The sequence below is a fragment of the Macrosteles quadrilineatus genome, unplaced genomic scaffold (genome assembly GCF_028750875.1).
Source record: "Macrosteles quadrilineatus isolate MER2022 unplaced genomic scaffold, UCM_ALF_1.0 Scaffold_1__1_contigs__length_201487025, whole genome shotgun sequence".
Taxonomy (NCBI): domain Eukaryota; kingdom Metazoa; phylum Arthropoda; class Insecta; order Hemiptera; family Cicadellidae; genus Macrosteles; species Macrosteles quadrilineatus.
In genome coordinates, this window is record NW_026542594.1 from 39,845,347 (window position 1) to 39,862,658 (window position 17,312).

The window sequence follows — 17,312 nt, forward strand, 5'->3', positions numbered from 1 at the left end:
ATTTTATAGCAGTGAGCAGAGCTAGAGGCAGTCTGCGCTTTTTCCTCTTCGTTGAGAGCCTAAGCTGCTTTTTAGATTTCGTTGTTCCTCGGCGATCCATTGAGAAAACAAATGTCACACGAAAAAACGTTCTCAATAACACCAATTACAAGGCGACGCAATGGTACAATAAAGAAGATTCGCTGCAGAGCACGTGGATGGAAGCGCGGGAAACCACCATCCACCTGTGTACCGTAGTGTAGTGGGGTCTTGTGTGTACACCCATGCCGTCTTGTGGTGGGGAGGGGTAGCGAATGTGAGTGTGACCTTGGAATGAGTCACAGCGGCCGTGCCCTGCACCGCTTCATGTCTCTCTCTCGCGTTTGTTATAATTACTGCAAATATTTAAACAACGATACCGACTGAACCAGCCAAGCGATTTTAAAGATTTAAAAAGTAAAATTAACTAAAAATTATTGTCTTCAAAATGACTACCTGCAATTTTCATTTTTCATTTTGTAACACAATTATTTTACTATAATTTTTTTAACCAGCAACTTAATTCAAATTTATCTTTAATGGCGTGAATTGTTATCTTATCCCGTTCACAAATCAGTTTTCAAAATGAAAATCGGATGAAAATTCCACCAATAAACACCAACACAAAATGACTCCATTTTGGTGCTGCGACGTGGTGGCAGAATTTTGAACTAAACCTGGGATGTTTAGCCTTAAATAGGGAATAGGCCAAAATGTGATATTTTTAAGGAGACATTTTAGTGCAAATCCAATCAGGCAAATGGAAATTCGCTTAGTTTGCAGGTTTTCTGCGGCGGGGGTATATCTATGCTTGAAGGTTTTCAAGACACAGGACGTTTAAATCGTGGGCCAGAAATAGCAAAACAGGCAGCTGTTTTTATGGTTCGAGGACTATACTATCAATGGAAATTACCCATAGTGCAGTTTCCAATTAATTTAATATTTATTTTCTTTGTTGTCAATAACTATTAACGAATATCCTGTAAATAAGTTTTTTACAAATTAGTAAGCTGTTTCATTGCGTGTACAGATTCTAATCTATATTTTAAAGTAAAATTCATAGTTAATTTGAAAGGACCCGTTGTTAAGACTGAAACAACTACTCGTATGTTTAATTTTTTATTGTTTACTTTATATTGTATTTGTATATAAATTGTTACAAAGGTTTGGTTTTAGCGAATTTCCCATATTAGGGAATAAGCTATTACCGTAGTACTCATGGTAAGACTTGGACCCAGGACCGATTTATTTTTTTGTTTTGAGGTCCCTAGAGGCCAAAAACACCATCCGTTCAAATTCATATATATATATATATATGTGTCCGTTAGCACGATAACTCAAGCAAAAATCATCCGATTTTGATGAAATTTGGTACAAACGTGTAAACCTACATTTATTCTAACGAGTTCGCGAACCAGCATGATCGGACTATGGGAACGGGGGTTTATGGGGGGTTATATGGGGTAAAAATAGGATTTTCCCATTTTTGACCCTAAAAACACAAAATTTTACAATTTCTTTTCACACCATTTTGTAGAGCATAAAAAAAACAAATAATTTAGTATATTGAAGCGTTATTGCGCGCCTAATGGTTACGGAGAAAATTCCAAAAAACTGTAAATTTAAAATCCCCATGTTATTCTTATGGAGAAAAAGTCAACTGTTGTAGTTTGCTTGTTTATGAACATATTTTGACCGAATTTGGAAAATACATTAATTTCTTACTAACCTACTAACATAAAAAACCACCTTTTTACCCTCCCTGTTGCAGCAAACCTAAGTAGGCCTACTCGTTTAACTAATTCTATTTAAATAGTAAGGGAATAAATATGATATTTTTAAGGAGACATTTTAGTGTAAATCCTATCAGGCTAATGGAAATTCACTTAGTCTGCAGGTTTGCTGCAGCGGGGGTATTTAATTATTTGTTTGTTGTTTGTCTGTCTATTCTTGTAGTTTGACGTGATTTTTTTCTTAAATACTCCTCTTTTATTGTTCATCATAAATATTCTGTAAATAAGTAGGCCTAGTAACTTATACAGTCGTTCCAATAGTGGTAGCCTACAGTTTAAAGTTTGATTGAACATAAATTGAAAACTTTGTATTTCGTTTGTTGTCTATAACAAATTGTTTTGATATTGCAAGTAAAATTACAAATATTCATGATTTAGCCCTGGTTTTTAATGCCCAAATTCTCAAATGGTTGAAATTTTATAAACATTTTTTATGTTTCATAAAATCATGATACAGTTTGATTTACGAATATAAAAATAGTTAGTTGTTAAAAACGTGAGTTTCCTTTATATTGCTTTTACAATCTAAATCGAGACATATTTCTCGTATGCAGGTTGAAATATAAATTAAACAATGGACTTAATCTATTTCATATTTATATTCAGAGTGAGTAGCTCAAATGCTATGGGCACAAGCCGTATCAGGTGTAGTGTCAACTGTAGAGAGGGCCGCTACGATGCATACTACTGCTACCGCTACTCGCCACTGCCATTCATTCTATCTCTCTCACTCCGAGGGAAACTGGGAATTTCCGTCCCTGCGCTGCACGACTTGGCAACGCTGCGGGCCTAAAACGCCAAAACAGCGACTGTACTTGCTCAAATACGGCGTTTGCGACTTCCCTATCTCGTGGGGTATCTGTGTCTATACTCCTTTTATCTATGGTAATAGGTCTTACTTCAGATCCCATTATGAAATTTAACAAGCCTTGTTGTCTTAACAACTGGATAAGCATCTTCCATTTAGTCCAATTACTTGCACCCAAAAGTTTCTCTATACATATCTTTTCATTAGCATTTGCCATAATGTCTAACCAATTTTATACTTCCTCCAAGAAAAAAAATCAACAGTTACAATGGCAAAACAATGAAGAAAATATTATACAGCTTTTTTTAAAGTAATTAAAAAAAAACCTTGTTTATATAATAGCCCATAACTTATTGATACGTACTTGTCCAAGGCATTCTTTCTCTAGGTGACTTATGAGAATAAACTTTTAAATTAATGAGAAACAAATATATTGAAGAAAGGAATCCAGATCACACAAACATAAATACGATCACAGCTTAATATAAAAAGTAAAACATATGATATTGAAGAAGAAAGAAAGAAAAGAAAGAAAGAAAAAAGTGCTTTATTCTTCACAACTTATTTACATCTTTTACAATAAAAAACAAAACACACAAAACAATGGTTTATTTAAACCGTCTGTTTGGTTGGCCCCTTGCTGTAAAATAACATATTTTAAAACTTTAACATGTAAGTAACTATTTAACTAGGTATACTTATATAAAAAAGTACATTTATAATTATTTTTAAATTTATGTAATACAGCTCGTAAAAACATAAAATAAAAGCAACATTAATTCGTTTAAAAATATGGTTCCAAGAGTCTCATGATTTTTAATTATAATTGAAGAGAAATAAATAAAGAAAGAAATTTTAGCTATAAATTGAACTCATTAATTATGTCCCACCTATATTTCCATGCCTTACTTAAATACTGGGCTAAAGCTCGCCAATTCCACCCATTTAAAAAACACTCATATTCTGTTTCGTTTAAAGTATTTTTTCCAAGCCAAAGACGTCTGATATGTTTTAAAATAGGGCAAATTGCAATAAAATGATATGCAGTTTCATTTTGTTGAAGATTACAGAGAGTGCAAAGATAATTTTGTTCAGACCACGGCTTGTAGTTTAGATTTATCAGTTCTGCTCTAGCTTTAATAGCCCAAGAAGCGATATGCGTATTGTTGAGCATTATTGGGCTCCTATCGCCAAGTTCAAGGTCGAGCGTCAGTAATTGCCTGTGGTGGACAGAGGTCCGCGCTCGGCCTACACACTCCTCCCTCCACCTGCCACGCAACACTTCCGCCACCGTCCTCAGCTGGAGGCCCAACCCCTCTGGATCGAGATCTTGGAAACTAAACTCAATATTGCATTTTTGTCCCAAATACTCCCATTCTCTACACCAAGATGTTTTTTTCTCGATTATTTGTTTTGCTAAAAAGTTTGGCAATCTTTTTGGTGGCAAAGTTAAACATCTCAAAATATAGTTAATATTTAAATTCATAGTGTAAAAATAAAGTTTATCGAAGTATGTTTCAAGGTACAATACATATTTTGGCGTATTATAAGGCAGTGCAAATATTCTTTTTAGAAAAAAAGTTTGTACTGATTCTATTATTTCACTTTCTATGAAACCCCAGGTCTGTGCTCCATAACAGATTGTCGATCGCACAACAGCCTCGAAACACGATATTTTGGAAATCATTGGCACTTTATTGTTTTTAAATAAAGAATTCCATACAGAATTGATAACAAATTTTCCTACTCTGGCTTTTTCCTTAAAATGGCTGTTCCATGACAGGTTGCTTGTAAATGTAACCCCTAAATACTTATACTGATTTACCACCTCGATAACGTTTCCTTTATACCTCCACTTATCACCTGCCTTTAGTCTTCCACCCTTTCTGAACACCATTATCTTAGATTTATTTAGATTGACAGTTAGATTCCAAGTGTCACAATAGTTTTCTAATTTTTTAATCATATGCTGCAGCCCAGTGCTCGTTGGGGAAAGGAGAATAATATCGTCTGCATAAAGTAGCACATTTATTTTAACCCCATTGATGTTACACCCCCCTTCCACCACTTCTGGCAGATCATTTATAAATAGGCTGAATAAAGTCGGTGACAGATTACATCCTTGTCTTAAACCTGTATTAGTTTGAAAATAACTAGTTATTCCGCCTCCACACCACACACTAGAACTTGTTTCACTGTAATAACTCTTTAAAACATTCCGCATTCGCGTGGAGACACCTAAATTTGCCAATTTGAAAATCAATGCTCTCCGATCAATTGTGTCGAAAGCCGAGCTAAAATCTACAAAGAATGCATAAAGCTTTTGTCCCTTTTGTAATAGACGTAAATTAATTATACATGTCAGATTAAATATGTTATCGATGGTGGCGTATCCTCTTCTGAAACCTGCCTGAAATTCTGTTAGTACTTCATTCTCGCACATCCACGTTTGTAATCTAATATTTATAAGGCTCGTGAATATTTTCGTAATGCTATTAATAAAAGACAAACCTCGGTAGTTATCAGCTAAATTAACATCGCCTTTTTTGTGTAAAGGAAAAATAATCGATTCTTTAAATGTTTTTGGTACTGTTTCACTAATAAAAATGTTATTGTATACCGTTAGTAACATATTTAAAAATTCATCTGAGGCATTTTTGAAAAATTCATAAGGTATTCTGTCTGGTCCAGGTGCTTTATCGGATTTCACTGATTTCAAAACATTCCTCAATTCACCGAAAGTGAAAGGATTATCCAGCTGGTCGTTATCTATTAGCGGTTCTGCATAACTTATCGACCCTGTCAGAAGTGGTGGATTCAATAAATTCTTAAAATGATTTAACCAATTAGTTGCAGATATATCTCCCACAATATTGTCATTTTTCCTTTTGAAGGTGTTAATGGCCCGCCAGAATGACTTGCTATCACTTTTGCTATCATTTAGATCTGATATAATTTTATCGTAGTAAGATTTCTTTTTACAAGTACACAGTTTTTTATAGTTATTGAATTGTGTGAGATAGCTTTTCTTTACTTCCTCTGAATTGGTTTTCCTGTATAAATTTAAAAGCCTAAACATTTTTTTTCCTTTCAGCTAAACATTGAAAGTCAAACCAAGGATTTCTGTTTATTATTTTATTACCTTTAGCAACACTGTTTGGTTTCTGTTCAGCAGATTCGTAAACACACTTAATTACCTGATTAATATTTTCTTGGTTATCATCAGAAATTGTAACTAACTCTAAATTTAAATTAGTACGTTTATGATAGTTTAAAGTGTCACTGGCGGTCCATTTTAGCTTAGGAAGTAAAGGTAAGATTTTACCACACTCCCCTCCAGCGACCCTAGGACTTGCAACATTTAACCTAATTTCACATGGAAGATGATCTGAGCCTGGGTACGGCAATACTTTGAAATCATTGATTAGATGTAAAGAATTTACTGACAACGCCGCGTAATCAATGACTGATGAACCCAATGACCCTATAAAAGTAAATTCCCCTTCCTTATCGCTCTCAGATCTCCCATTCAAAATAATAAGACCTGTGTTGTCAAAACACTCTAAAATTTTGCGCCCTCTACTGTTAATGATTTTGTCTTTTGATTTCCGAAAATCGCTGAGTTTTTTTGTTATATTGCTAACTTCTCCGTCTAAAAATCCCTGTTCATCCCCTGTCCTACAATTTAAATCCCCTAATAAAACCCAATTTTCTTTCTCACTGCTATTAAGTAATGTAACTAGATTTTCGAAGTCTTGTTCCCAGTTGTTACAATTTAAATAAAGAGGCAAAAAATAAAGAAAGCTTTGTGTATTCATGAAACTCACTTTTACAATGTTAAAATTATGTTCTTCGACACAAGTCAAGCTGTCAATAAAAGGAGATGATTTATTAATTGCTATAATCTCTCCACCACTATACCTCCCTACATTTCCGGTCCTGACGGCTAACTTAAAAAACAAATTGAAATTCTTCAGCTGAGCTGAAATAAAAACTACATCACTCTCTGATATAAAGGTTTCCAAAAAAAATATACAATCATAACTTTTTAAAACATTTAAAAAATTGGTATCACTAACCTTGCTTTTGAGCCCACAAACATTATAAACCAAAGCCCTAAAAAGTCCCTGATAAAGATCAATTTCTTGCCTTTGGTCTTGTGGAGGATTGGCGTAGCCCTCTCACACCTCGGCCTGAGGTGGGGGTTTGATGATGTCGTCTGCTTGGGATGGACCCGAGGAAGCTGAGGAAGATTTCTTGTTCTCTGCCATCCGCGAAGGCTCCTTGGAAGCTGCCCCTGCGTAGGTCTGAGATGGCGTCGGTGTCTGTCTCACAGTTGAAGTTTCATTGCGCCTGTTTGCCTTCTCGCTCGGTAGTTTGGCAATAAAGTCGGAAAAATCGTGTCGAAAAAGCTCTTTAAGGATGTTTGCGCCATTGGTTGGACCAGATCTTAGACAGCCCTCTTCCCACGTAAACTTGTGTCCCTTCACATACAGATGATCATGAACTAGCTGCATCTTCACCTTGTCGTCACCCACCACTCGTTGTATTTCAGCCCGCACTGATACAAGGTAAGACCGTTTGTCCCTAATCTCACGAGGAAAGTCCCTATGTATAATGTACCCAGTTCCACTCAGTCTCCTAGTCTGGCTAATGATGTATGTAATGTCGGAATCTTCAGGAATATGTGCTATGAGTGCCTTGCTATCTTTTCCCAGAGGGTGGGCCCTGTTGACCCACACCCTATCTATCCCCAAAACATCTTTACAAAAATCTCTGATTATCTCCCGAAAGTCCGGATTTTTGCCTCTCCACTGCAATCCCTTGAATATAAGGTTATTTCGCCTTGATCGTGCTTCAAGGTCTGTAAGCTTGTCATTTGCAATTTTTCCCTGGCGCTTTAGGTTAGCTACTTCTTCCCTCAAATTTTCATTTTCATAAACTAATTCCTGAACTTTATTGTTAATACCGGCAATGTCCTCTTTAGTTGCTAACCATTTAAGCTTCTCGTCCAACTTACATTCTAGAAGATTACTCATACCTTCCATAAGCTGTGTAAGGCTCATGTTTCCCACTTTTTCCTCGTCCATGGCTTGGTTACCTTCGTTTCCCGGGCTCTCTGGAGAGATGTGTAAACGATTCCGTTTACTACTCCTTGACTGCACCGGCGTGAAATAGTCTCCTATCCTTGTATTTGGCATCAAACAGCGATGACACAGTCACTTTAATTACACTGTTCTTCACAAACCACGGCACTAGTACGACGACTGGGACACATACACGTGTCTATACTCGACCGTACGGACCACGTTGAGCGGACGAGGTAACTCACGATACTGACGTAAACCGGTATGGTTACTGATAAAATGGAGTTAATATTTACCGTCCTTAAACTTAGTCCTGAGTCCTTATCACCACTAAGATAACCACCATTCGCTAGAAAACTCGCGAAATTTAATTAAATCTCGGAGCTGATGCAAACCCCTACTGTCTGCAACCGTACCAGTGGTGCCAACCATGATATTGAAACAATGTACATTTAAACAGTTCAGAAGCAAAATTGTCAATGTTCCAATATAAAAGTACCGGTACCGAGAACCAACGCCAAACTGTGGTTACGGACAATTGGGTAGCCTTGAGTACCGTTAGGAGTTGGGCCATAGGCCTATTGGTGGTACGGTCCAGCGATGGCAGCCCAAAAGCGGTGGTGATCTGAAACAAAAGTGACACAATGGAAAAGCGAGTTTGGCAGCATCCTTTGTTACGATTACAACAAAATCGCAAAGATCTTCCGAGATCGCAGCAACATCCGTGATAGCCCACTGTAGTAGTGATTTTTTACTTGACCCAACAGCCTTTGAAACGCTGTTAATGAGTGGAAACCTTGATTGTAGGCTATTAGCGATGATAAAAAAAGTAAGGTTTCCCACTCCTGTACAACACAGATTCCTAAGGTTTTCCAACCATATCGACAAAATTCTCCTGTTATCAAGGCAGACGCATCCTTCTGACATCTTATTACGGTCATGTTTACCCTTTTCTTACATATTGTGTGCCCGTTTGGGCTAACGACAAACTTCAAACTAAGAAAATATTCAAACTGCAAAAAAGAGCACTTAAAATATAGAGTCTTGTAGATCCATTTTTGTAGAAATTATATGCTGACCTTCCCAATTTTAATTTTTCATTTTCATTTTCATTTTCATTTCTGTATTCTTGTCCTTCATAAGCAGGAATTTAACAATGTTTCTTATCACGAGTCATCTCACCACAGCTTCAATCTTAGAAGGAACAACTAAGAAACCTACCTATTCCAATATCTCGTACCACTTTTCATAAAAAAACAGTCATTCTCTATGTGTATCCGTCTTTACAAAACTCTTACCAATGCAATCAAGGGCAAAATGATAAAAAAAAATTAAGCATGGTTTGAGGGAATATTTAGTTGATAAGGAATTTTCCAGTGTTTCTTCGTTTTTAAAATGTAAATAGTATGTACCTCTTGAAGTTTATATCTTTATTGTTATGGGTCTGATTTTATCTGTTTAGTTTTAGTGACTTTTGCCCTGTACAATTTTGTATTATTATGGCAATAAAAAATTCTGATTCTGATTATAGTAGAACCCCACTCAACCGAAATAAAGGGGGAATATCCGTTTCGGATAACTAATCTTTTGTTTAACCTGTCATATGGTAAAAATAGCCTATGTACGAGGGTCGTCTCAAAAGTAAGTTACACATTTGTTTTAAATCAAAGCGTCGAGCGCTAGAAAGCGGGGAGTCGCGGGGAATTTTCGTCTGGATGTAGTGGCAACACTGTAAACGTCGCGGCCGCCTACGGCACTCGCCCTTCCAGTTCCAGTATCGCTCCGGCCATCATGGAGACACCACTTGTTCCCACCGCCGATTGTGAAATCTGTGCAGTAATTAGATTTTTGACTGCAAAGAATAAAAATGCAAGTGAAATTCATCGAGAATTGTGCAGTGTTTATGGTGAAAATGTGATGTCTAGGCCAATGGTTTCACGCTGGCGTCAATCGTTTATTGATGGGCGAAATCGTTACACGATGAACAACGAAGTGGCCGCCCGTCCACTTCCCGCGCTTTGACTGTTGTTGAAGATGTCCGCAAGGTCATTGACACCGACCGGCGCTTGACATTGGATGAAATCATTACACAGCTTCCTCCAAATGTTTAAATTAGTCGTGCGTCGCTTCACAGAATCATTTCGGACGATCTCAGTTTGTCAAAAGTCTGTGCAAGATGGGTGCCACGCCTTCTTTCAGAAAGGCATAAGGAGCAGAGGGTTGATGCTGCTCTCCAGTTCCAAAAAATTTTTGATGATGAGGGAGATGGCCTATTCAACAGGATAGTAACCGGGGACGAGACTTGGGTGCACATTTGGACGCCCCAAAGCAAGCGGCAGAGCATGGTGTGGAAGGGAAAGGACGAGCCTACTCCAAAAAAGGCAAAAGTCGTCGAATCAGCTGGCAAGGTCATGGCAATGATCTTTTGGGACTCTAAGGGAGTATTGTTGATTGATTACCTGCCAAGGGGGGAAACAATTACAGCTGAACGTTATTGTGAAGTGCTACGTAAGCTGAGAAGGGCGATACAGAACAAAAGGAGGGGAAAGTTGACCAAAACAGTGGTTTTGTTTCACGACAATGCTCGCCCACACACCGCCCGTCAAACACAAGACCTTCTGGAATCCTTCCGATGGGATGTTTTCGGCCATCCACCTTACTCTCCTGACTTGGCGACGAGTGATTTTCATCTCTTCCCGGAGTTGAAGCGGCATTTAGGCGGGAAGCGCGCTTCGAAAACGAAGACGAACTGAAACGGGAGGTGGAACAATGGCTAACCAAAATGGCGGCATAGTGGTATGATGCTGGACCAAAAAAAGTGTTGCCACGTTATCAAAAATGCCTTGAAAAAGATGGCGACTATGTAGAAAAATAGTCTATGTATGTATCTTTTAAAATATACCCTTTTCAAATCAAATTTGTAACTTACTTTTGAGACGACCCTCGTATTACCACGGTGTGTAGGAAAAATGAATTTAAAACAATGTCTATATTAATACAGTATTTTATTTCAGCTACAGAAATGTTACACTGGGTTGTAAAATACTTTAAACTAAACAACTGAAGTTACTAAAGCATTTTACATTACGTATTACTTATATTTTAGCCCTGTATTATTTTATTGAACCGTTTCAGTTAACCTGGGTTTCGGTTAACCCAAATTCGTTTAACCGGGACTCAACTGTATAATCACTTGGGTGTTTGAAAAAACATTTTTGGTTGTTAGCATAATTAACTCTTTAGCAGCGGTTTGAAATTATCCAAGATGGCCACTAGCCTCCAAGGACTCTTAAGCCTTTTAAACTTATGTGTAGGCCTAATTTAAATTATGAACTCGGTTCTCTATAACCTACACTTTACCTTGCTAACCTAACCTAACCTAACTTCAAAACACATATTACAGCTAGGAATCCTCATAAAGCCCGATTTGCCTTCCACACATGCCTAGCTTAAATAAAATCTGATAGACTATTAAGTTTTTTCTGAAAATATTCATTGTGTTTTAGTTTTTAGTATTTTTGTAACCCAACTCATGTAGGCCTACTTTGAATGCATTTTCATTAACTTAGCCTATTTATTATATTCCTTCTCTTCTCCTCATCAGTTTACGTATTATCATTTCGGTTTTAGTTTGCCGTAATGGTGCAAGCACACCAGAATGTAAGCAAAAGAATTCGATAAATCAAAACTTCAACTATCGTGGTTCAGATAATATTCTTGCCCTTGGAAAAGTTTTGCACCGTTGTTTTCAGATAAATAGTGAGTCTGCTATTTACTTTAAATCACTTGTAATTAACATAAATTTGATCAATCTTAACAAATAGGCTACGATAGTAAATTTACAAAAGTAAATTAATCTTACACGGCTGTAGTTCCGTTAATATTCGTGAGCATGGAAAAATTGTTGCACCGCTATTTCCAGCTAGGCTAAATATTTAGTTGCTGATGATAAATTAATTTATAGGCCTATAGGTTTCCATGGTCACTTAATCACAATAAATACCGTTCATTAAGTCAGTATACTTAAATGTAATTTGGTAATCCTTGCTTTGTATTGTGGATTTCTAGATGTTAAACCAATATTATAGCAGGGTTTTCTTATTATTAGTAATACAACATTGTTTTAATAATATAGCCTAGGATTTCATTACAGGGAATTGGCGACCACGATAAATTCTTGTCTCGAATAACAAAAACTCTCTACTGTGGAAGAAAAAACCCATACCCTGATCATTTCAGTCTTCCAGTTACAGGTTTGTCTATCCTTAGGCCTAAATATTATTTTTATTTTCTCAAGTATGTCTACAGACTGACCACCTAATTCAATGCAAGCCTAATTCAAAACCATAGGGTCTAGGCATAACATTCTTCTTTTCTGTTTGGTCTGTTCTGGGCTGAAATAAACTAGCCTTACTGAATTTATACATAGGCCTTTGTGCAACAGTTTTGAGGTACAGCTGTCTTTTTCAGTAAGAGATCTTGACCTCGCAAATTATTAGGTACGGTAGCAGGGTTTTAGTCTAATATTATTTAGTATCCAAGTAAGTGGCATTAACACAAGCACTTTAAAGAAGCTGTCCAAACATTTTTGTTGATATATCAGGGTTTGAACCTGCTCCTATCTATAATCCAATATGCTATCCTCTGGGCTAGCAACATACATATTTTAGGTTTTATTACAGCCATTTGTTACACAAAAACCCTCTTGCAAAATCCATGAACGTTTAATAAATAGGTAATTATAAAAAATATGGGCTCTTTTTGCATTGAGTAACATCTTTTGTTTGGCTTCACCTCCAGTTGTTCCAAGCTTATTGTATTAGCAGTACACATTACCAAGCAAGAAAGCAGAGAATGTGCTAAGATAAGGTCAGTGTTGTGTTATAAAGCTATACAGTTATTTTAAGCACGGAATTATATAGCTGGCATAACTTAGTCAATTTGAATTTTATATGAATTTTGGGCAAATGTTCCATATACTTTCTACAGATTAAACATTTTACTTGTATGTTTTATTTTTTTCACACTGAATGCAAAAATACAATCAGTTTTTGTAGTAAAGACTCCTAAGTGTCTGTAAAACTAAATTTAAAATTACATATTCAACTCCATGCGCAATGGAATCGATTTATTCAGACTTAAAGAGTTCTTATTTAGGCATGTGGGGAAGAAAGGTTGAATTTATGCGGAAAACAGTCTGGAGGTAACATTGTAATAATCTATGCCTGCCTTCTTTCGTATGTTAAAACTACCTTCTTTGAACTAACATATGTTTTATTTTATTATTATGATTTTTGTAAACATTATCCAATTTAAATACACATCTTTTGTCAAGTCCTATTAATTTTTGTCTTGTCTGTCTTTAATATTTTTAACATTGGTGCCGAAACCCGACTTATAAATTATGTCAAGAAATATGTCAATCCGAAAGTCAGGGAGAGAGAAACACCCTCCAAATAGATATTTCCCAGAAAATGTAAATGACAAGAATGAGGAACCCATAGAAAGAGATGGTCAACCTCCAAAACCCCCTTCTAAGTCAAAAACCACATCTTCAACTTCCAGCAAGCGCCAGTTAGTTCAACTGCAACTAGAAGAAATAGAAGAAATGAACAAGCTTGAGAAAATACACGAAGAAAGGGAGTTGCAACGACTGAAAGAATTTGAAGAAAAGGAGATGGCGCAACAGAGACAAGAGATGGAGCGTCAAATGCAGGAACAACAGAGGCGAAGAGAGGAGAGGGAAATGGAACGACAACGTCAAGCTGAAGCAAGAGAACTAGAACGCCAGAAGCGTCTGCTGAGAGTAAGGACCGAACTTGAGTCTTCTTTGGTCTTGGGCAGTCGTCATTTGGAAGCTAATGAAGACCCTGACAAGGTAAGCTTCAATATTGCTACAGTTGAGGAGGACTCTAATGTCAAAGTCAAGAGGTGGCTGAATGAGGAACCATCAGTTCCTTTGACATCGTCAGCCATCGTGTCCACGGCTATTGATAAACTAGCAGACTCCTTTTCAAAAGCTATAAATTCATCCAACCCCAACCAACCTGTCTCATGCCGACAGCGTCTTCCATCCTTCAGCGGGAAACCAGACGAATGGCCCATGTTCTATTCCTGTTACAATAAGACTAAACACCTTTTTAATGACGATGAAAACCTTGACAGAATAAGAAATTGTCTGGAGGGAGATGCCTTTAAAATGGTAAAACCTCTATTTATATCAGGTAAAAATTTGAGTACAGTAATGAAAACTTTACAAATGCGTTTTGGACGTCCAGAGTTTATAGTTGAGTCAATGTTGAAGAAGGCGCGCATGCTCCAACCAGTCAAGGAGGATGACGCTGTCAGCCTTATTGAGTTTTCAACAACTCTTTTAAACCTGACCTCTACCGCAGAGTCGTTGGATTTGGAAATGTACTTAATAAATCCTCTCTTGCTGAATGAACTTTTAAGTAAGCTCCCCTATACTCTGAAGTACAGGTGGGCTGAACATGTAAATAGCATGCATTTGGAAAAACCTATTGACCTGAAAGTATTCTGTAACTGGCTTGAAAATCAGTGTTCCATTATGAGTATTTATTTTCGTCCACCTGAGGAGACAGCGCGGAAGAGAAGTGACCCTAAACCAGTTTTGACTAATTCACCCAATGAAAACGTTTGCATGTTTTGCTCGGAGAGTCATGAAACCGATAAATGTAAGCTTTTCAGAAAAGCAGAAGTCGCGCAGCGGTGGAAGATGATAATTGAGAAAGAACTGTGTTTCTTTTGCTTCCGTCGTCACCACATCAAATTTTGCAATTTAAAGAAACCTTGTGGAATCAATGGGTGCAAACTATCCCACCATCGCCTTCTGCATACTGGCAGTGCCACTAAAAATGCCCAAGAGATCAGCTGGGACAGAGTACAGAACACTTTCAGCCAGGAAGGTAAATCAAAAGAAGAAATTATAAGCAATCACTCGGTAAATAACCATGTTTTACTAAGAGTATGTCCAGTTACATTGTATGGTCCAAGCTGTCAGATCGACACATATGCACTTTTAGATGACGGTTCAACCATATCTCTACTAGATTCAACTACAGCCGATAAATTAGGCATCAGTGGTAGCATTGAACCCCTTACCACTTGTTGGTCAAATGCAACTAAAAATTTTGACCCAACGTCCAGACGAGTTGAACTTAAAATAAAAGGGCTCTACGAAGACGAAGTTTTCACATTGACTAATGTAAGAACTCAATTTCCCCTAGATTAACCCCAACAGTCGGATCGATTCAGTAAAGCTTCGTGAGACATGGTCTCATTTAAATTCAATTGACCAACCTCTACCAACATCTCATGCCAAACCTACCATCTTGATTGGTCAAGATAATTGCAACCTAATATTGACAAGGAAAGTTGTGGAAGGGCCTCCTAACTCGCCAGTTTTACCCTGGAGTTACTTAGGCTGGTCGTTGCATGGAAAATGTTCAGAATACAGTGGTGGACGTATCAATGACAACTTTGCTCTGACATGTTTTAAATATGATAAATTGTACAAAACAGCAAAGGAATCATTTGAGATTGACAAATACGGTGCAGAAAACATCTCACAAGAAGAAAGGACTCGAAACAAAGATATGAAAATCAAAACAGCACATTTAGACAGGGATCCAATAAAAGAAAAAGCGTTAGAGAAGGAATGCCAACCCTTGGAGGCTAAGGATATGGTTCAAGACTCTGAGAAACATTCTGATATTCTCACCAGTGTCCAGACAGTACGAGTGGTTGGAGAGCATACGGAAGAGCCTGATAAAGAAAATGAGATAGGTCTGGTTGACAATGAGCCGATAGAAAATTCAAAAATACTTGAAGTCTTGAAGGAAGCCATGCTGGAATCTAGTGTCAAAATCAAGAACAAGATCTTTGCGATAACTGACAAAAGGAAGAAAGTGAAAACAAAAGAAAAACAAATTAAAGCCAAACCTCTATGGAATGTGAAGAAAACGGAGAACGACTCAGAGTTGATAATTTGTAACGGATGTGACATACAGTTTGACAATAACCCATTCTACAGACACAAGAAGAAATATGTGTACTGGAAAGAACACAAGAATAACAATGACAAGCAAACAAACAAGTGTGCTCAGTGTGGCTGTGTGTTCCCATGCCTGATGGCCTTGTTTGAACACAACTGTTGTTGCTTAGAGGAACCTGCAATGCCACAATTGTGTCTTGAGAAGCCGGTGGCGGAGCCGCTAGGAGACTTAAAAGGAGACTTAGATCACCTGTGGAAATCTCCAGAGACGAGACTGTGAGGAGAATTAACGATGGCAAGCAAACAAACAAGTGTGCTCAGTGTGTTTGCGTGTTCCCATGCCTGATGTCCTTTGTTTAAACACAACTGTAGTTGCTTAGAGGAACCTGCAATGCCACAATTGTGTCTTGAGAAGCTGGTGGCGGAGCCGCTAGGAGACAGCGTGAAGGACATACCCAAATTGTCACCTGTGGAAATCTCCAGAGACGAGACTGTGAGGAGAATTAACGATGGCAAGCAAACAAACAAGTGTGCTCAGTGTGTTTGCGTGTTCCCATGCCTGATGGCCTTGTTTAAACACAACTGTAGTTGCTTAGAGGAACCTGCAATGCCACAATTGTGTCTTGAGAAGCTGGTGGCGGAGCCGCTAGGAGACAGAGTGAAGGACATACCCAACTTGTCACCTGTGGAAATCTCCAGAGACGAGACTGTGAGGAGAATTAACGATGGCAAGCAAACAAACAAGTGTGCTCAGTGTGTTTGCGTGTTCCCATGCCTGATGTCCTTTGTTTAAACACAACTGTAGTTGCTTAGAGGAACCTGCAATGCCACAATTGTGTCTTGAGAAGCTGGTGGCGGAGCCGCTAGGAGACAGCGTGAAGGACATACCCAAATTGTCACCTGTGGAAATCTCCAGAGACGAGACTGTGAGGAGAATTAACGATGGCAAGCAAACAAACAAGTGTGCTCAGTGTGTTTGCGTGTTCCCATGCCTGATGGCCTTGTTTAAACACAACCGTAGTTGCTTAGAGGAACCTGCAATGCCACAATTGTGTCTTGAGAAGCTGGTGGCGGAGCCGCTAGGAGACAGCGTGAAGGACATACCCAACTTGTGACCTGTGGAAATCTCCAGAGACGAGACTGTGAGGAGAATTAACGATGGCAAGCAAACAAACAAGTGTGCTCAGTGTGTTTTCGTGTTCCCATGCCTGATGTCCTTTGTTTAAACACAACTGTAGTAGCGCAGAGGAACCTACGACGCCACCATGGTGTCTTGAAGAGCCGATGGCGGAGGTGCTAGGAGACAGCGTGGAGGACATACCCATCTTGTCACCTGTGGAAATCTCCAGAGACGACACTGTGAGAAGAATGTCACAAGTGGACGGTTCAATTAACCTGGTCAGTGACGAGAGCTTTGACATCTCACAGTACCACAACAAGTCCAGCAGTGATAACCAGAGGAATAAGAAGTATTCTGAAATATTCAAAGAAATCAAACAACAAAGAAGTAAACGTATGCTCAAAGTGAAAATCACTAAAGAACTGGTGAGTGCCAAAGTTAGCCTTCGCAAGCCTCGGCTAAAAATTACTAT

General features: G+C 38.0%; 1 protein-coding gene across 1 annotated transcript in view; it reads left to right on the forward strand.

Annotated features, from left to right (window-relative positions):
* LOC128982792 (protein CNPPD1) overlaps window positions 1-17,312 on the forward strand; it is a 96,285-nt gene that overhangs the window by 38,688 nt on the left and 40,285 nt on the right. The window contains exon 2 of the mRNA XM_054401799.1: window positions 11,860-11,959. Coding sequence (XP_054257774.1) covers window positions 11,860-11,959 — 100 coding nt within the window. The remainder of the gene's footprint in view (window positions 1-11,859; window positions 11,960-17,312) is intronic.